Raw genomic sequence first — 20,464 nt, 5'->3', positions numbered from 1 at the left:
CTGCATTCACCATTTGGAAACAGAGCAGATTCTCAGTACCTGAACTACTACTAGAAACTTGCCACAATAATCTGGGTCGCTGGATTGATGGTTGACGCATCCATCGGTAACACAAGGCGCATTCAATCTGACATCTTGTTCAGTACTACTCCGTAGTAGCATATATGATCCTGGTCAAGAGATATGTCTGATCGCTGGCAGGCATTGAAGGAAGTCACAGTGCTGGGGTAGCATTGGGGCGTTTCAGATTCAATGGTGATAAAGCCTTCCAAGCTGGAACCCTGTACTTCTGCAAATCTATTCTTCATTCCAGTTGTTAGCTCCGATCCTTTGCACTTGCTTCTTCTTCACCACAGGACCACTGCCCACCGGGGTGCTCCTGCCGGCCATTTCCCGGTTGGACTGAACCCAGTGCACGAGCTACAGCCTCATCTGCAGAATCACATGCCCGTGTTGCCTACAGCATGTTGGACTGAACCCAGTGCACGAGCTACAGCCTCATCTGCAGAATCACATGCCCGTGTTGCCTACAACATGTGCAATAACTCACCCAGTGGTTGCCTGGTAGCTGTTGGTGCTCCTCAATCCTCATCCTGTTCCTGAACATTTCTGGAGCTGAACCGGAGCGCCGCGTGCCTGCGCCGTCAGTTCGTCACAGCGTCAGCCGCAGGCCGCAGCAGCGTCGTGCTCGTGCCGTCGTCGTCTCAACCACCGCTGTGTTTCCCTATCACCCTAATAAATAGTCGCCATTGCAGATGGGAGAATCGAATCGATGGGGGGATGCAGTGCAGTGCAGGGCAGGGCAGCATGGACTCGGCTCGGCGGTTCGCCATGAGCACGTCCCGTTTCGACACAGCGTCATCATGCCGCACGCGGCAGCGGGCCGCGGCACAGTGCGTGCCGCCCTGCTCAGCGGCTCAGCCCAGTGTTCTGGAAGGAAGAGTGCTCTGACACCGAGTGACAGACAGCTGGGCCCTGCTGATTAAGGCCTGCCCGCCGGGGTGCCTGTCAGCACAGCTTGGTCGTCACTTATATAAAGCTCACACAAGACACGGCCGGTTGCATTACACCAGGGCACAACGTGCGCTGCGCTGCGTGTGGTCGGAGTGTTTCAGAGCAGAGCTGAGAGCACTCGTCGTCTCGCTCGATCGGAGCTCAGATGATGGCTCCGCAGGCGCAGGGGAGGCGGGTGTCGTCGATTGTCCTGGCGGTCTTCCTCCTGGTGGTGGGACTGGGAACCCGCGGCAGCGAGGCGCAGCCGCTGGTGCCGGCGGTGATGACGTTCGGCGACTCGACGGTGGACGTCGGGAACAACGACTACCTCCACACCATAATCAAGGCCAACTTCCCGCCCTACGGCCGGGACTTCGCCAACCACGTCGCCACCGGGAGGTTCTGCAACGGCAAGCTGGCGACCGACATCACTGGTACGTAGGGTACACTCTGTTCGATGAATTGAGATCTTGTGCGTTACAACTGATCACAACTTCGCCTGTGGTGCACGGTTGCAGCTGACACGTTGGGGTTCACTACCTACCCAGCGGCGTACCTCAGCCCACAGGCGTCAGGGCAGAACCTCCTGATCGGTGCCAACTTCGCGTCCGCGGGATCTGGGTACTACGACCACACGGCACTGATGTATGTAAGTATCATCATCACTCATCAGTGACCTCTCCAACTCCAAGGAGTACGTCAAAATCTTGGTACAGAGAAATAAACTCTGAACTGAACATCTAGTGCGTGCATATGTCATGATAGATGCTCCAACAAGCCTCTCAAATCATGAAACCACTGATCATCATAAATCATGCAGATATCTATCGCCATCTCGTTGCTAAATACATACCTTTTGTGGTACCACCACTACTTGATTAGCGAGCAGATCTTGCATAAATGTGGGTGTACATGATCGATCTCTAACGACCTGGTATTAACTTGACAAACACACAGCACGCGATCCCGCTGTCCCAGCAGCTGGAGTACTTCAAGGAGTACCAGTCGAAGCTGGCGGCGGTGGCCGGCGCCGGGCAGGCCCACTCCATCATCACCGGCGCTCTCTACATCATCAGCGCCGGCGCGAGCGACTTCGTGCAGAACTACTACATCAACCCCTTCCTCTACAAGACGCAGACCGCCGACCAGTTCTCCGACCGCCTCATCGGCATCTTCCACAACACCGTGTCGGTGAGCAAACCACCTCGTTAGCTGCTACCAACATCTCCTCGTCGTCGCCAACCTGCTGCATGCTCCGATCGACGAGACGATCCTCTTGAACTGACTGCTGCTACGCCTGTACATATCCAGCAACTGTACGGCATGGGAGCACGGCGCATCGGCGTGACGTCGCTGCCGCCGCTGGGGTGCCTGCCGGCGTCGATCACGCTGTTCGGGCACGGCAGCAACGGGTGCGTGTCGAGGCTCAACAGGGACTCGCAGAGCTTCAACCGGAAGATGAACGCCACCGTGGACGCGCTGTCGCGGCGGTACCCGGACCTGAAGATCGCCGTGTTCGACATCTACACGCCGCTCTACGACCTGGCCACCGACCCGCAGGCGCAGGGGTTCACGGAGGCCAGGCGGGGCTGCTGCGGGACGGGCACGGTCGAGACCACGGTGCTCCTCTGCAACCCCAAGTCGATCGGGACGTGCCCCAACGCCACGTCCTACGTGTTCTGGGACGCCGTCCACCCGTCGGAAGCGGCCAACCAGGTCCTCGCCGACTCCCTCATCACCGAGGGCCTCATCCTCGTCACGTAAACCACGCTGGATCGGAGACTGCTCGTGGGGCCAGCCAGCGTCTGAGCTACGACTACGAGCAGAGCAACGTGCCTGAAAGGAAATAACATCGTCGTTGGTTATTCATAGGATGGGGGCATGCATATGGTTTTGGTTTGCTTCAAATCGATCGAAATACGTACACAAAAGTCGTTAGGTGCTTACTGGATCAGGTTCTAAACATAAACTCCTATATATATATATATATATATATATATATATATATATATATATATATATATATATATATATATATATATATATATATATATATATATATATATATATATATATATCTGTATTATTATTCCTTTTTCTTGTTTTTTATGTTAATGTTTTGGGAAGCATACGGCACATGAACGAACTCCTATATTATTGTCAAGTTCAAGGTGACGTTTGTGTGTGTAGACGCAACAGAAGAGGCAGATTCTATCTGATCATGCATTGCTCAGGATACATGTGTGCTACCCTGAGTCTGAAATTCTGAATCTCTCACAAACCTGCAGGGTACCAATATACCATTTTGAGTGGTGTCCAGTCAAACCACGTATACTCTAGCCAAATGTACCTTCCGGAGTGGAATAAGATCACATGTCAGAAGTACTCTAAAACATTATCGATCGAGGACGCTGAGGTGGCAAATCGCAACTGTTTATGTTTGTGGTACCGTACCTTCATGTACCATTTGCACTGAGCGTTAAACATTTTTTATACGGCATACGAATTGAGATGTCAAAATTTTCAATATACTAGCTTTCTTACGAACGCAACCATGGATCCCACTCATATGTGGGGTATAGGATACGGAATGTACGACGGTGGGAGGCAACATTCGAAGCAATGAGAGAATCTTTTCCCTATGTCTATCGTAGTTCTTGGGCATGTTCGCTGGTTGGTGCTGGTGCTGGTGCTGGTTTGAGCTGTTTGATGCTGGTTTTTTGTGAGAGGAAAACACTGTTGGCTGGCTGGTTTGGGCTGGCTAAAACCAACAAGCGAACAGGCTTTATCTCATTCCCTCCAAATGGAAAAAGTCTACTTAACCCCCCACCTTTCATACTTGGTTTACTTCACCCCCCAACTATGAAACCGTCTGTTTTACCCCCTGAACTTTCCAAAACCGTCTATTTTACCCCCTGGGCGGTTTTTCAGCGACGTGTTGCTACAGTAACAGCGGGGTTGCTGCAGTAACGGTGTTTTGCTACCGTGCCGGTGGTTTTGCCTTTTCTTCTTTTTATTTATTTTCAGTGAATTTTTGAAAAATCATAATAAATCGTAGAAAAAACATAAAATAAAAAATCTAATTTTATTGGACTCCACATGAGTAGATCTACACAATGAATATATAATACAATATGCTTTAGTACAATTTTTTTTAGCTTTAGATTAATTGGAAAATCCAATTTTGTCTGTAATTAATTAGAATTTATCTATAACTAAGTTATATATAGTCCAATGAGTACGAAATTTTTATTATAGTTCAAGCATACAATAATTAGCGTAGCATAAAAATTTCACCACAATTGGATCATAGAAGCTGCAGCTATGAATTATTCTAATTAATTACAGACAAAATTGGATTTTTCAATTAATCTAAAGCTACAAAAAAATTTGTACTAAAGCATACCGTATTATATATTCATTGTGTAGATCTACTCATGTGGAGTCCAATAAAATTAGATTTTTTATTTTATGATTTTTCTATGATTTTTCAAAAATTCACCGGAAATAAACTAAAAAAAAGAAAATTCAAAACCACCGGTACTTTAGCAAACACACCGTCAATGGAGTAAACACACTGTTACTGTAGCAAACCCGTTGTTGCTGTAGTAAAACCGCCCAGGGGGTAAAATAGACGGTTTTGGAAAGTTCAGGGGGTAAAACAGACGGTTTCATAGTTGGGGGTGAAGTAGACCAAGTATGAAAGGTGGGGGGTTAAGTAGACTTTTCCGCCCTCAAATGTGCATAGTTTTAGATTCGTCACGGAGGTCATATGTAAAATTTGAGCATGTTTCTGGTTATTGAAGAGGTCGCACGGAACTGGCTAGGTGTTCTTGCTATAGGCATGGTGAAGGCACCATCATGTAATACTCATGTCTCGTTGGTTTCGCTGAAAAAATAAACCGAAACACTATTCTGGCTGATTTGTTGTGAGAGAAAAATATTGTTCCGACTAAAAAAACAAGATAAAAAGTACAGATTATAAGACAAATGAACAAGCATCAGAGATGACGGCGAAACACACAAAGGTCGTCCAGAGTCGATGGAGTAGTGTTGTTCCTTTTTGTTTTGCGCCGATGCAGACACCAACGTCTTGCATTGTTTTGGAGGCGACCATAGTGGTGCCGGACTGCCAGGTGAAACACATAACTATTCAACTGGGACATGATGTTGGTGAGCATGGACATCGCGATAGGCCGACTACTCCGCTCGGTCTTCTATCAAAGCGCCATACGGCATCGCTTCTCCGATCAGTCAACGATCTCTCCGAATCTGGTCTGCCTAAGGCCGACTCTCGACATAAGGACGACATCGCCCATATTACTTACTCCGACCACGTCGACCATGGACCACGCCGATCACGTCTCGAGCGGCTCCGCCGAGCTCCGGCCACGGACCACGTCGACCACGTCCCAGCGGCTCCGCCGAGCTCCGACCACGTCGACCACGAACCACGTCGACCACGTCCCGAGCGGCTCCGCCGAGCTCCGACCACCTCGACCACCAGACCACGTCGCAATGATGATCGCCACGAAGAACGACGCTATGACAACCGCGACCACCGTCACAACAGGCCGAAAAGCACGAGGACCGGACAACTTTATCGCCATCGACCAGATTTCTATCCAAAGATAAGTACATTTCTAATATTTATATTTAATACAATTTTCATTACGACGTTTCTCCACAAATGTCCTCGTCATGATTATTCTCCAAACAACGTTTGTCCATGTATACCATCTTAAAGATGACATACAACTATACTTAATGCAAATCCTCGACCAGTCATGTTGACGCTCGATGTCTCCAGAAATGGCCCTATCTCCGGCTCCTCCCTACACGTGCACGAGCGTCTGCCCTCTGTGTTATGGGTGGTCAGCAGCGGCTCCTTAGCGACGCTTTGTTCTTCCTACACGTGCACGGGCTCCGTGCCCCGCGTTATGGTTAACGGGCTAGCTAGGGCTGGAGACTCAGCTACATACTAACTGGTCGGGCAGTCTATATTAAGTATAAACACAAACTTCACTTTAACACTGATGTTTACAAGCACCAACTGCTTTATCACATCATGCTCATTTGCAAATGACTGCTGAGAGTCATACGCTATTTCTTCACCGCTGATTTTTTCTCCATAATTTGTTATTTTATACACCATGTACTACCATTCTGCAGGAATTTCGAGCTATGCTCGGGGACTTCGTCGCTCGCTTCTCGACCTACGCTCGGGGACTGCCTCGATCACTCTCCATCCACAGCTCGGGGACTTCGTCGCTCGCTTCTCGACCTACGCTCGGGGACTACCTCGATCACTCTCCGACCACAGCTCGGGGACTTCGTCGCTCGCTTCTCGACCTACGCTCGGGGACTGCCTCGATCACTCTCTGACCACAGCTCGAGGACTTTGTCGCTCGCTTCTCAACCTACGCACGGGGACTGCCTCGACCACTCTCTGACCACAGCTCGAGGACTTCGTCACTCGCTCCTTGACCTGTGCTCGGGACTGCCTCGACCACTCTCCGACCACGGCTCAGGGACTTTGCGTCTCGACTACATGCGACTGGCGACTCGCATACAGTTGGGATATTTTTTCCCACTTAGACCTTGCTACAAGGCTCATACCTCACCTTTCAGCAAGCTCGGGGACTACATCGATACGATGCACCTGCCGGTCCATCTCGTATCGCCTGTACAACGATTGGATTCTCAACTTAACTGGGAATTCTTTTTAGACCCTGGCACCACGTGCCTACGTTACCTACTACCAGGCTCGGGGACTAAGTGGGCACACTTCACCTTGCGGTGAATATGCTTGTTTTTTGACCCCTACGCCTCTGATGATCAAAGACGCTACGCTTCAAGACACCCTTACGTTTCTTCACAGAAACCCAAGTGGGCACACTTCCCAGGACGGAAATCTTTTCTTCTTCTTAAGAGCACCATACATTCTTCGGACAACCTACTTCTCCGGCGACAACGGTGGTCGGAGATGTCAAGAACTCAAGCCTCACTGTTCGGAGAAGGTTAAAATGGCGTGTCGCATCAGAATACATGGCGCTCGAGGACTAGCTGTGGGGGATATACCCCCGGGTACCACAAGATGGTACATGGGCCGCACCATCCGAGGTGGCCCGGCCCGTAAGATCGAGGCGTGCACGGCAAGATTACAAGTTGTACTAGATATTGTAATAGTACCAAATAGGATACTTTACTTGTAACCCTCCTCCTCCAGACTATATAAGGAGAGGCAGGGGTCCCCTTCAGGGAGGACAATCCATCTAAACCTCAATCAATACAGAATAATGAGACACATGACGTAGGTATTACGCCAACACGGCGGTCGAACCTGTATAAATCTTGTGTCTTGTGCCTCTGTAACCATCTGGTTCCTGATTATACGCACCGCTTACCGACAATCTACCACCACGGGCACCCCCTCGGTGGACTGACGACCATATTTCGTCGACAAACTCTCTCACAGCTCACATGACTCTCTACTGTAGTGTTCTTTTTTTATTATTTATAAGTCCCTTCTACTCTCTACGTCCCACAAAACATGTAAATCTCGCTTTTCAATGCCACACTAATGAAGATGTAGAATTACACGCGTGTCTCTGTTATCTCCTTGTCAACACACTTAGAACTCAAAAGAATCATCTGAAATCTTCAAAGGAAGTGCAGAGTTAACATGATTTTTCAATTGTATGTGTATTTTTTATTCATGAATTCTACTATAAAGCTTATCTCTAACCTAGATTTACATTTTTTTGGACAAGATTTAAACTACATGATCACGTGTGTTTTTTTTTACGGAGAGAGTAGCTACTCGTAGCTATTTGCATGTTGCCGCTGAGGACGGCCTTGACGCCGAAACTACCAGCCTAACGCGGCTTTTCATGCTGCTGCATGCACCACGCACTCCCTTCCTCTGTGTCTCTGTCAAACTGGCTCTCAGTGCCCCATCGTTCCAGACCTCCAGCTGCAATTCGCGGGCGCGTGCACGATGTGGCCTGCGGCGCATGCAGGGGGCAGCAGGTTTGCGAGGAGGAGAGAGAGAGCGCGTGGGGGTCTGATTTTTTAGCTCCTGTCGGGCTTCCGCTGGCCGACAGGTTGTCTGCCGGCTATCGGACCTGCTGACGGCCCACAGGGGCCCCAATGTCCTGTAGGTGGTCCTGTAGACTTCTGGGTTGCCGATATGTGGCCAGGCTCTCGAAATCGGCTGCCTGGACGTTGCAGCGTGATTGCCTGGGCTACTGACCCTGCGCCATCATGATTAGGAGACAAGGAGACATATATAAGGCCCCGTTCAGTTGCCAAAATGATTTTGCATAGTAACTGTCACATCGAATCTTGCGGCACATGCATGGAGTACTAAATGTAGATGAAAAAAAAAACTAATTACACAGTTGGTCGAGAAATCGCGAGACGAAACTTTTGAACCTAATTAGTCCATAATTAGACACTAATTACCAAATACAAACGAAATGCTACAGTGAGCCAAAATCCAAAAAAAAATTTTGATCTAAACGCACCCTAAATGAAGATAAAACAACCTGTGTTTCCGAGGCACTGCTGACGATGGCTTGAACGGTGTGGCGCTGCACGGCGAGATGACTGTGCAGCGGTGCAGCACAGCTATGCAGCAGGCCGCAGCGATGACTCGCTGGCACAAAACGACGCAGAGACCGAGCTGGCGAGCTCGTGCAGTGAGGTGGCGTGGACGATCAGGCAGGCTCACGGACGGACGATTGGCTTGCCGGACAAATGCGATGCCCAGCTGAACGCGCCTGTGCCCTGCGCCCCTGCTGCGTGCATGCGTGCGCTGCCTGCCGCGGACGGGGATCATCAGATAACCACCTTTTTTTTGTTGATGAAAGGTACGGTTAAGCAACTTTATTAGCAGCATGTAGCTGCAATGATAGGAAAGTGTCCTCCAGATACATGTTTGAGAGCTTCCCTAGTAGGGCAAGCTTGTACATCATTCTGATTAGTACACATTATGTTGCTAGTGTGCTCATGATCAGTACAAGTATTCAAAGCCTGAGAAGCAAGAATGTGTGCGGTGTTGTTGAGCTTCCTTGAGATTTTGAAAATCTTGGCATGAAGTGTGGAGCAACAATTGATAAACTTCTGAGTGATGCTTGATTTCCCAACATGCAGGATTGGAATGCTCCGACCTGTTGAAAAAGGTTACTAGCATTTAATTATCCGAAAGAAAGGTGGGTTGCCGGATTTGGAGTGTTGAGGCAATATCAGCAGCAAGCGTCAAGGCTGCTGCTTCTGCCATTAGGCATTAGCACAGATGTTGGTTGGAGTATAATGCAATTTGAGTTGGCTGCTGTGTGTTCAGTGGCGGACCTACGATTTTATCATAGGGTATGCCGTAATTTTTTTTCTTATGCAATTCGGTAAACTATATTCTAATTCGGTAAAACCAACTACATTAAATAATATGATGAGCCTTAAATTAAAAGATTAAGCTACAAACGACGATAAATCTCGATGTAAATTGTTCAAATGAAACACAAATAATTCATAATATAGAATCGATCTGTTTGGAACTTTCGGTTAGAAAACTCACAAGTCACATGATATGATGGACTAATGACCGGATGCTAATTATTGATCTGATGCAGTGATGCGGATGAATGAACTCACGAACCGGAAAAAATGACTCATACATAAATAATTAAAACTATTTAAGTACACAAGTAAGAAGAAGAATAGAAGATTAATCTTAAACATGTCTGCCGCTGTGCGTCTCAGTATCTCGCCGAGCGGCAGCCGGCCGAGACGCCCTCCAGCGTCGGGCTTCGCCGCGTCCGCGCCTCCGTGTCTGGTGAGTCGGCGACCGTCGTGGCCGCGTGGGCGGTGGGCACATGGCGTCGTTCCGTGATGGCGTCGGCGTGACCGCGCGGATCCAGCGGGATGGTTGCAGGCGGTGCGCGTGAGTCAATGCGTGGGACCGGCGGGGTTTCGAGCCAGGTGGAGCGGAGTAACTGCGCCGAGCGCCGTATGCGTGAGTTCGCATGCCCGCACAGAAGCCGGACGGATGGGAGGCGTCGGGTACTCGAGCTTGTCTACCAGGTAGTAAGCTTTTTTTTTTCTTTTTTTCTTACATAAAAAATTATATTCTAGTTCACTTACATCTCGACCCCAGGGTATGCCGTGGACCACCCAGCATACCCTGGCTGTAGGTCCGTCCATGTGTGTGTTGATGATGAAGATACCCAAGCTAGCTCTTCTAGCAGCTTGAGGATAGGAGCCCGGTGCCGTGGCTGCATCTGTGTAGATCCTAGCATGACCCTAAACAAGGGTGGCGCAGGATTCTGCATGCCACAAGACCTCTGTCGCACATAGGCATATTTGGCTCCTCTCCATCAATTGTTGTTCCTGCAAAGTAGGAAAATGTTTACCTTGGGAGGTTTGTTGATTACTACATCCCGTTGCACCCCTTTGCTGATCTTTGTTCCTAACATAGAGTGACGATGTACTGATGTCAGCCGCGACTGCATTGTGTACCTGCCAAAGAGACCATATTTTTTCTGGAAGCGGGCATCATTCCTCGTTTTCCATATGTACTGTACCACATAGTGGTTAGTATTGATTGGATCTGTTCATCAGTGCTGGTTTGGCTGATTATTATCAGCGAGAGGGCAACCTGTACACCATCCTGTTCAATAGGCAAAGCAGATGTGCATAAAGGAGGTTGAGCAGAGAACCATACCGCTCTAGCAAAAGGACAATGGAAGAACAAGTGTGCATCAGTTTCATCTGCATTGCAAGTTGAGCACTCTTTGCTTATCTTGTCTGTGAATTTCCCTCCTCTTACCCCAGCTGCTAGGGCTCTTCTGATTCTCCAGGTGAACGTTTTAATACATGGAGGTAGCTGTTTATATGTTTCCATACTCTTTGGAGGATGGTAATGGCCTGATTTGAAATAGTACCTCTAGCTTCATGTTGAGGGATGTCCTTATGCAAGAAAATGTTGAGTAGGGATGAAAACGGATCGGATACGGACGGATATCACTGATATTACATTTGTTTTCATAATTCTGTCCGGATTCGGATTTGAATACATATGGTGTCAACCATGCCGGATAGGATACGATTAGATACCAACATCATAAATATGCGATTTGAGTATTCAAATAAGGATACGGTATCGAATGTTGAATATCCGAATTCAAATACGGATAGATTTAAACCTCTTTAAACGAATTCTGTCTCTCCGCGCCGTTTTCATCCCTTGGGTTGAGGTACCTGGAAGCCTCTTTTGAGGTGCCGGTTCCTGTTTTAGACGGCTTCTATCTTATGATATCAGACTAATAAGGGACAATCTGAATATTATTAATGATCTGAAGACGTGGGAGATGAGATCATTGTTCCAAGTGTGGGCCTTTCCCTCTTTTGAATCGTCAAATCAGGTGTGGAAGGGGGTGGCCTGGTGAATCAGGGCCTGTTTAGTTGCTCTCCAAAACACTAATTTTTTCAAGATTTTCTGTCACATCAAATCTTTGGACGCATGCATAAAGCATTAAATATAAATAAAAAATAAAACTAATTACACCGTTTAGACGAAATCTACGAGACGAATCTTTTAAGCCTAATTAGACTATGATTGGATACTAATTGCCAAATAACAACGAAAATGCTATAGTATCGTTTTGCCAAAATTTTCGGCAACTAAACTGGGCCTCAGTGTAGGCATCTGCAAAGCCGGTTCTTGCTCAGGCTGTGTTTAGTTCACGAATTTTGAAAATTTAGCTACTGTAGCACTTTCGTTTTTATTTGGCAATTATTGTTCAATCATGGACTAATTAGGCTCAAAACGTTCGTCTCGCAATTTTCAACCAAACTGTGTAATTAGTTTTTTTTCATCTACATTTAATGCTCCATACACGTATCACAAGATTCGATGTAATAACTACGGTAACACTTTTTAGAAATTTGACTGGGAACTAAACAAGCACTCAGAGTGATGGCGTGACATTTTGGTCAAGAAACATGGGCTGCTGAAACGAGGCAGACGTGCACAGTCGAGCCTTGGTCTGAGTTTTAGGAGGAGTCATTTCGAGCGTCAGAGCCACCATCCGTAGGGCGTTTTTTTTTTTCTGTTGATTACCATCCGTAGGGCGTTGAGTGTGAACCGGGTTAGCACTGCGGCTGCCGAATTTTTTTACCTTTTTAGCTCTTTTTTCGAAAGTTTCTCACAAATAGACCTCTGACGGATAGAATTCAGAAAATGGACCCTAGCTCGGCGCCACCCATCCCTGGCGTCGAGCCCCTGGGCTGGGGCAAATTTACATGGAAGGAAGCTCGGCGCCGAGCTCGGCGCCAGAGTGAACGGCGCCGAGCTTCCTTCCATGTAAGTTTGCCCTAGCCCAGGGACGCTGGCGCCGAGCTCGGCGTCAGCATCGGTGGCGCCGAGCTAGGGTCCATTTTTTGAATTCTTTCCGCCAGGGGTCTATTTGTGAGAAACTTTCGAAAAAAGGCTAAAAAGTAAAAAATTCGGCTGGGGCTGCAGTTTGCTGGCGGCTGTGTTTGATTCGTTTAGCCAAAAGTTTAGCTTCGTGACATCGAATCTTTATACTAATTAGGAGTATTAAACATAGGCTAATTACATAGATTAAGACTAATTTACGAGACGAATCTACTAAGTTTAATTAGTCCATGATTTGATAATGTGGTGCTCTGGTAAACATTTGCTAATTATAGATTGATTAGACTTAATAGATTCGTCTCACTAATTAGTCTACTCATGTGCAATTAGTTTTATAATTAACTCATGCTTAGTTATCCTGTTTAGCATCCATACGTTCAACGTCACACGGCTAAACTTTAGCTCAGGATGACCAAACAACAAGTGTGAAGACAAGACCACGGACGTTCCGGCAACACCCTGTGAGCTGCGTCACATGTCGCAACCACCGAATTTTTTATTTTTGGCCCTTTTTTTTGAAAGTTTCTCTCAAATAGACCCCTGGCGGAAAGAATTCCAGAAATGGACCCTTGGCTCGGCGCCAGAGTGAATGGCGCCGAGCTCGGCGCCACGGTGACTGGCGCCGAGCTCCTGGCCACGGGCAAACGGCCTGCAAGGGGCTCGGCGCCAGAGCGGATGGCGCCGAGCTTGGCGCCAGAGCGGATGGCGCCGAGCTCGGCGCCGTAGATCTTGGCGCCGAGCTCGGCGCCACTCACTCTGGCGCCGAGCTCGGCCTAAATATCTACCCGGCCTTCTTCCCCATCTCGTTGCCCTAGCCAGCCCCCGCCGCCGCCGCCACGCCCACGCCCGCCCGCGCCCGACGTCGCCCACGCCCGCCCACGCGCGGCACCCGCTCGCCGCGCCGCGCTCCCACCTCGCCGCGCGCCCGCCGTGGCCCGCGCCCCCCGCGACGCGCGCGCCTGCCATTTAATGTGTTTCGTGTGTTGATTTCTATAATATCGTATGTCGTTAACTATTTTTTGCAGCACGTGTTCAAATAGAAATAAGTCTGTATCATTAAGCAGAATATTAAGACCATTGATAATGAAAACAACCACATAATGAAAAGTTAGATACTATGTCATATTACACAACATATTAATAGTATAATTAAGTGCTGACAGTAGACAAAGGGGCAAATGCACTTTTAAATCCTTAATCTGAAACGTACTGAGTAAGCAACTCATCATCCGAGTACCAGTCCTCTACTACAACCCTGTTGCTGCGGCTAGGCTCAACTGCGTTGCTCTCACCTGCCTGTCGCTTGTAGTAAGCGGCCTCTGCTTCGTCTGCAGCCGCTGCGGCCTGAGTGAAGAACGCGTCGTCATCCTCCTCTGTCTGTAAGCCTGCCTCTGCTAGGGCGATGAGTTCGCTCAGTCTGCCAGTGTCGTCGTCAGCCTCCTGCGCCTGAATGCCCGCCTCTGCTAGAGAGATGAGCTCGCTCAGTCTGCCTGTGTCGTCGTCAGCCTCCTGCGCCCGTATGCCCGCCTCTGCTAAAGCAATGAGCTCACTCAGTCTGCCAGTGTCGTCTTCATCCTCGTCTCCATCATCACACAGCACAATCGATGATTGAACGGTGCGACCAGCTCGTGATCTATGGGCATCTAACTTCTTCTCCTCATATCTTGCACGAGCCACCTCTGCAGCATGTTCTCCGCTGCAACCAATTCCTTGATGTATAAAATGCAATTAGTTAGCAACTCGATAATATTACATTTAAAACCAGGCAACGAAAAAAGGTTTTCAAGCACTCACTGGCACATAATGTAGCAATATGCTCGTCCAAGACCTGCATCTGTACTCTTGTCTCCTCCCTTGCCTCATTCCTTGCCCTCTCCTCCTCTAACGTCGTTCGCCTCTCCAATCCCCATTTGTTAAGCCCAACATCGATCGGGTTACAAATACCGCGCTGTCTAGCAAACTCACACATCTTTTCTTTGTGATGTTTAACGAATAGGTTGACGTAGTCAGGTCCATATCACCTCTTCCGTGCAATTACTTGCCTCTTTTTCAGTTCATCCAAGAACTTAGCTTGACCATCATAACATTTCCAACTGCATTTCCTAGTACTCTGTTCAAAACAAATATTATATCATATATGTATTAGAAAAACAAATAAAATACGATTTCATGTTTACTAGAATTATAACAAACCTCATCATACTCAATCATATGGCCGCAATAATGACCTATTCCAAGCTCCGAAGGGACTAGGCCATAGTTGGATTTTACACCACATTCGCACATGACAGGAGGTGCTTTGTAGATTACACGTTCTTTCTTCTTTTCCTTAACCCTCCGCGGTTCTTCCGCCCATTGGTTCTTAGGACCATACAACCACTCCTTGAAACGACACTTCACCATTGAATACACCTAAATAATGAGACATTAGTACATAAACACATATAGCTCAAGATTTTAACACATACACTTTGCACTTACTTCATGCTTGTTTGGACACACAAACTCCAACGTATTCTCAGGGTTTATCACAGCTCGATCTCCGCAATCGCATAGAGGAGGTTACTCGAGTCGTCTAACGGCGGCTAGGTGCTTCTCCTTAGCCGTCATTGCCGGAGGGTTAGGGGGGTGGAACCCATCGCTTGAAGTGCTCACGTGGATGTCTCCCTCTAAACCAATCGTCGAAAAAGAGGTACCTAGGATCAAACTTTTCTGCACCATCGATCCACTGAAAAAAAAGCACCTCTCATGGTCCTACACAACGAGATTCCAATAATATATTAGTACCATACTTAAACAAATAAAGAAAAAGGATAGTACAAATAATTTCTTACATTAAACCGACTACATGTGTAGAAGCAACGCGCGGCTGTGTCCGGATGTTTCGATTGAAAAACATGGGCTGGGAAACCACAATCACAGTTAGGGACAGGAAGGTCAGGGGGAACAGGGGCATCTTTGCTAGACGCGTCGGGGTATAATTCGCGAGGACGACCCCATTTTCGCCAAAACTCCTCCCGAAACATTTCTTGCATCTAACAAATAGGATGTAATTTAGCAAACATAAATAAAAACATCACAACAAAATATCAATGAGAACCATAACTACAATACAATCAATTTCGTTATAAGAACCAAAAGCAGTTAACATTATACCCTAAACCTAGGGTTTCTCATTTCATCCACAACAATAAACCCATAACATAACTACATGCGGCTTGGTTTGCTAGCATTTTTCACGCCTTGAAATGAACCTACGGTTGTATAATACATATATTGAGGGATACAATGAAACCCTAAGTGATGACGATTCTTAGGTTCAAAAATCCGACTAATATGTACCGAATCTATACGAGAAAAACAAGGAGGTGAGCGAGTATACCTTGCTCTCGAAGATCTACGGATCAAATCAAGGTTTTCAAGGTCCAATATGTCGATTCGTGAGGTAGGATGAAGTGGCGAGAAAAAAATCCGAGGAGAAAGAAGAGGAAGAACGCTCAGGAAAGAAGGCTGGGCGGGGGTTAAATGCAGGTAGCTCGGCGCCAGAGTGAGTGGCGCCGAGCTCGGCGCCATCCACTCTGGCGCCGAGCCCCTTGCAGGCCGTTTGCCCGTGCCAGGAGCTCGGCGCCAGTCACTATGGCGCCGAGCTCGGCGCCACTCACTCGGCGCCACTCACCCTAGCGCTGAGCCAAGGGTCCATTTCTGGAATTCTTTCCATCAGGGATCTATTTGAGAGAAACTTTCGAAAAAAGGGTCAAAAAGTAAAAAATTCGGTCGCAACCACCCGGCGCCCTGGCGGTTCACGCCGTGCCGGCTGCAGCGGTGCTACCGAGTGTCGAGCAGCTGGAGCCAAGCCGGCACCTTGCTTGCTGGACTCGTTTTGTTGAAACGCACCGGACCGCGAGGAGTCGTTGGCGCATGCGAGGGCAAACAACGGCATTCGCAGTCGCAGTCGCAGTCGCAGTTCCGGCCCGGCCCCACCCCCGGCCTTCTTCGCCGTGCGCCAGTACGTGCGGCATGGCACGGGAGAGCAGTAGAGCACGATTATCGTGCTACGCGCGTGAATCAGTGAATGGAACGGGAGTGCTCCCACGACGGCCGGTGAACAAAGCGATCACTGTTCTTCACCTCGGGCTCGGTCACGGCGTGCCGCGTGCAACGTGCAACGTGCAACAGCAATTCGTCAGACATCAATGCGGCAGTCTTTTTCTTTCCCGTCCTCACTCCATTCCACACCAGGCCACTCCCCTACAAATCCTCTCCTCCCCTCCCTCTCAGCGACACCAGCCACACCGGAGAGCTCCAGCGGGCGCCGCTGCCCTCTGCCGACGGCGTAGGCGGCACCACCTCCACTGTCGCTGGCCGGCCATTACGCCCTCTCCCCTCACCAAGTAAGCTGCAAGCCCTCGTTTCTTTCTTCGTGGCCCAAACCTACTGTAGTTCTTTAGTCGGCAATAGAGTATGTGTCCATCTGATTCTGATGTACTAGTACTAAGCTTCAATGTGCACCTCTCGTTGCTTGAGCATTTTTTGAAGACAAATTGCACTTTTTTTCTGAAAAAATCTTGAAATATATGTGTGTATAATGCCATCCGGCTTTTGCATCTGAAAAATCTACCCTGCAAAAGCCGTTGTTGCTATTTGTGACATAATATTAGTGACTGCACACATGAAGGCATTTTCTTCACAACTCGTCATGCTCCCGTTGTTGTTGCTGGCTCTAGTTTAGAGGGAAAGGGTTGTGGTTTCTGTGTTAGTTTCACACCTTCAGTTCTACTCTTGTTAGAGCTAACGGCTGTGGTTTACTGGTTTCTGTGTTAGTTTCACACCTTCAGTTCTTTAAACAAGCACAAGTTCAGTTGCAGTTAGCTTGTCAAAACATATGAACTTGGTGTTTGCCACCTACAAATGCTGTTGTTATCAACTGTGAAGATCACACATAAGACTAGGACTAGCATTATAAAAGTACTCCGTATTCAACTGATTTCCGATCTGATGATTTCTGGTGTCCAATGCCTGGCATCTTCAAATTTTGATTGAACTGATAACTTATTTAGCAGCTTCTGACCTCGGACTCGACGATAGAGATGAACATATCAGCGGTCAACGGGTGGTGGAACCTCCAGCGGCCAACGGGTGGCTACAGCTACGGGCGGCACCTCGGCTAGAGGATATCCTCCGCCACCCACTGAAGGCCTGTTTCTGTATACTCCTGGCTTCTCTGGCAGCAGACCTTTGGGAGACATGTTTTGTCCACCTCTCAGATTTGATCAAAGCCAGACTCTGCAACTGCTGCAGCTCAACTTCGGCCCCTCTCATGGCGAGGGACCAAGCTGGAATCCGCAAATGGACCTCCAAGATTGCCCCCGCCTGCCGCAACGGCCTGCTCCACCTCCTGTCACTCCTGGAGTCGGGAGGGTGGATCTTTGTGCTGGTGTTCAGCCTCTACACCAGACGCTCCCTGGAAGGTATAGGGATGATGACTCCACTATCCTTCGCCAACGCCATGACACTCAGGTTGATGAAGTCTGTCAACATTATCCTCGAGAAGATCTTCAACGGGCAATGGCGCCAGCCTACAAGGCGCCACAAGGCGCAGTGAGCTTCCTAGCGTGGAACTGCCGGGGTTCAGGCAGAAACTCCGGAAGTTCTAAAATGACACATCTAGCCTGCCTGATCGTCTCTACCAAAGAGCAGCGCAAGGTCTATGGCTACTTTGGAACGAAGTAGAGATCAACTTAGATAGCTCTAGCCATAACTTCATCTTAGCTTTGTGTGTACGTACATAAGCAGACCATGAAGAAGTTTGGCCTTATATGTATGTATGGAGATCCCAACCTTAGCTAGCTCTTCCCTGGTGATATGTAACCGGGCCAGCTTAGCTTCTGCAGTGTCTTTAGATTATCTAAAGGCGTGTTTAGTTCCGAAAATTTTTGGCTTTTGGCTACTGTAGCACTTTCGTTTTTATTTGACAAAAATTGTCCAATTATGGACTATTTAGGCTTAAAAGATTCGTCTCACGATTTCTCGGCTAACTGTGTAATTAGTTTTTTTTTTCGTCTACATTTAGTACTCCATGCATGTGCCGCAAGATTCGATGTGACGGTTACTATGCAAAAATTTTTGGTTTTTGGGTGGAACTAAACGGGGCCTAATATGTACTCTTATATATTGCCTGATGCCTGCTTATCAGTATCGCCAGGCCAGCTTAGCTTCCGCATGGTCTTTATATTATGTAATCTGTACTCTTATTGACTGATGCCTGCTTATCAGTATCGCTGTGATGTTGTTGAACCATATTAATTACTAGCTACTCTCTAAGACTCAAGTTTAAATGATCATGTGCACAAGCTATAGTTGATGCTAGTGTTTTCATGTATGCGATGCTGCAGCAGGAGGAACATTTCACTTCACAAAAGGGCTGTTAGTATTGCTCAACCTGGGTTTCAGGGCTCTCATTTCAATCTTGTGGCTTTGTGCTTACATTTACAAGTTCCGAGTTCTGCAAAATTTTAGAATAAATACTTTTGTCTAAGCGTTCTTCATACTTTTAGAGATCCTGCAAATATTAATGTAAACATTGAGACTATAAAAAGTTTTGATGAAGGTGGCGCATGAAGATTCTGTTGCTAAGAATTGAAGCTTTCAGAAGTTCATTTTGTTATATGCTATATAGGGTAGCCCTGCGTATTTTAGTTTTGTAGCATATCTGATAAGCCTGAGCTTATGATCTCCTCTGTTCAGAGCTGTTGCTTCTGTCTCAAAAAAGAAATGTTGAAACTTATCAGCTTGGCTGTACAATATTTCTCTCTCACAACAAATCAGCGAACAGTACTTTTCAGTCTGGTTTTTCAGCGAAACAAACAGGGCCGAAGATTGTGCATCGTTGATGCAGCAGTAGCATTGGTGACTTTGCTGTCGCTGTAGTTTCACCAACAATAGCAACCTGGCATTGTTTTGCTTCCCTTAATGATCTCATGATTCTAACAATTTTAATGTTTGGTGCTCTTGTGTTGCTCGTCTTGATTCATAGAATTTTGTTCCATCGCTCATTGTGCAGGAAGTGTCAAAAAGAGTTCTGTCAGATTTCTGAACAGATTTTTGTTCCTGCCTATTTGAGTTTCAACGGACTGAAGTGTCATTCGGATTTGTGAGGAGCGGATTCTTTATGCTGCGTGTAGAAATCAGTCTGTAAACGATGAGTTTTTTTTTCCTTGAGATTATTGTTTTGATCCAGCTAGCCTCCAGGAAATGGAGAAATTGGCTTCACCCGGAAGCCGAATTGGTTTCATAAAAAATGATGGCGGGCGCTTACTGATGAACCCTTTCTCTAAAAGCCACACTCTCGAACATTGTCTTTTTTTTTCCTGAAGAGACTCGATCCTATGTATCTACTATGTCTTGTTCGCTTGAACTTATCAGCCTGCCTTATCAGCTATGATATAATGTTTTTCTCTCACAATAAATCAGTTAACTGTACTTTACAGCCTGACTTTTCAGCGAAGCGAGGTAGTTCACAATTTCAGGATCCGAAGGAACCGACGTTCCCAAGCTTCACTCCTCACCAGATTCCCAGCTTGTCGCTGGGCTGATCTTGGATAACAACCACCGATTGCCTCCTATTTGCACAGAGGAAGGCCTCTGGGAGTTGTACCTGAGAACCCCTCATGATGCAGTGTTTTTTAATGGAAAGCTGTGTACGGTGTTGTTTCCAGTGACAAACTGTTAATATATGAAATTAGTAATAATGGGCTTATGGCCTTGGTGGTATGCCAAAGATCCCAGCCATCCAATGCATAATTGACTCGTGCGATAGTTTTGACGTGCCCAAACCCATGTCCACCATATTTTTGACACGTCCTGGCCTAGCTAGCCGAGGTTCTTGTTCTTCCCGGCGAGAGGTGGACTAGTTGCGGCTTGAGGAGGCCCAGCGTGTCGTGCCTTCGTGGTTTCATCTCTACAGAAGCCAACACGGTAGTTTTTTTTTTACAAAAAAAAAGAAAGATCCCCTTTTTGCCCAAGCGAGTTCCT

At 47.5% G+C, this 20,464-nt stretch overlaps 1 protein-coding gene across 1 annotated transcript; it reads left to right on the top strand.

Annotated features, from left to right (window-relative positions):
- The first annotated feature begins 1,076 nt into the window (after window positions 1–1,076).
- Window positions 1,077–2,939, top strand: LOC136528352 (GDSL esterase/lipase APG-like). The gene is made up of 4 exons (XM_066521302.1): window positions 1,077–1,427; window positions 1,512–1,642; window positions 1,951–2,184; window positions 2,305–2,939. The coding sequence occupies exons 1-4, from the start codon at window positions 1,160–1,162 to the stop codon at window positions 2,755–2,757; spliced, it is 1,086 nt and encodes a 361-aa protein (XP_066377399.1). The 5' UTR covers window positions 1,077–1,159; the 3' UTR covers window positions 2,758–2,939.
- The last annotated feature ends 17,525 nt before the right edge of the window (window positions 2,940–20,464 follow it).

This window comes from Miscanthus floridulus, chromosome 19, assembly GCF_019320115.1.
Source record: "Miscanthus floridulus cultivar M001 chromosome 19, ASM1932011v1, whole genome shotgun sequence".
Classification (NCBI taxonomy): domain Eukaryota; kingdom Viridiplantae; phylum Streptophyta; class Magnoliopsida; order Poales; family Poaceae; genus Miscanthus; species Miscanthus floridulus.
This window is presented reverse-complemented; position numbering and strand designations above follow the sequence as displayed.

Excerpts from the sequence above, each read along its gene's own strand:
- LOC136528352 (XM_066521302.1), top strand. The coding sequence starts at position 1,160 with ATGATGGCTCCGCAGGCGCAGGGGAGGCGGGTGTCGTCGATTGTCCTG. Across the intron at positions 1,428-1,511 it reads GCTGGCGACCGACATCACTG|CTGACACGTTGGGGTTCACT; the intron begins GTACGTAGGGTA and ends GCACGGTTGCAG. Across the intron at positions 2,185-2,304 it reads TCTTCCACAACACCGTGTCG|CAACTGTACGGCATGGGAGC; the intron begins GTGAGCAAACCA and ends GTACATATCCAG.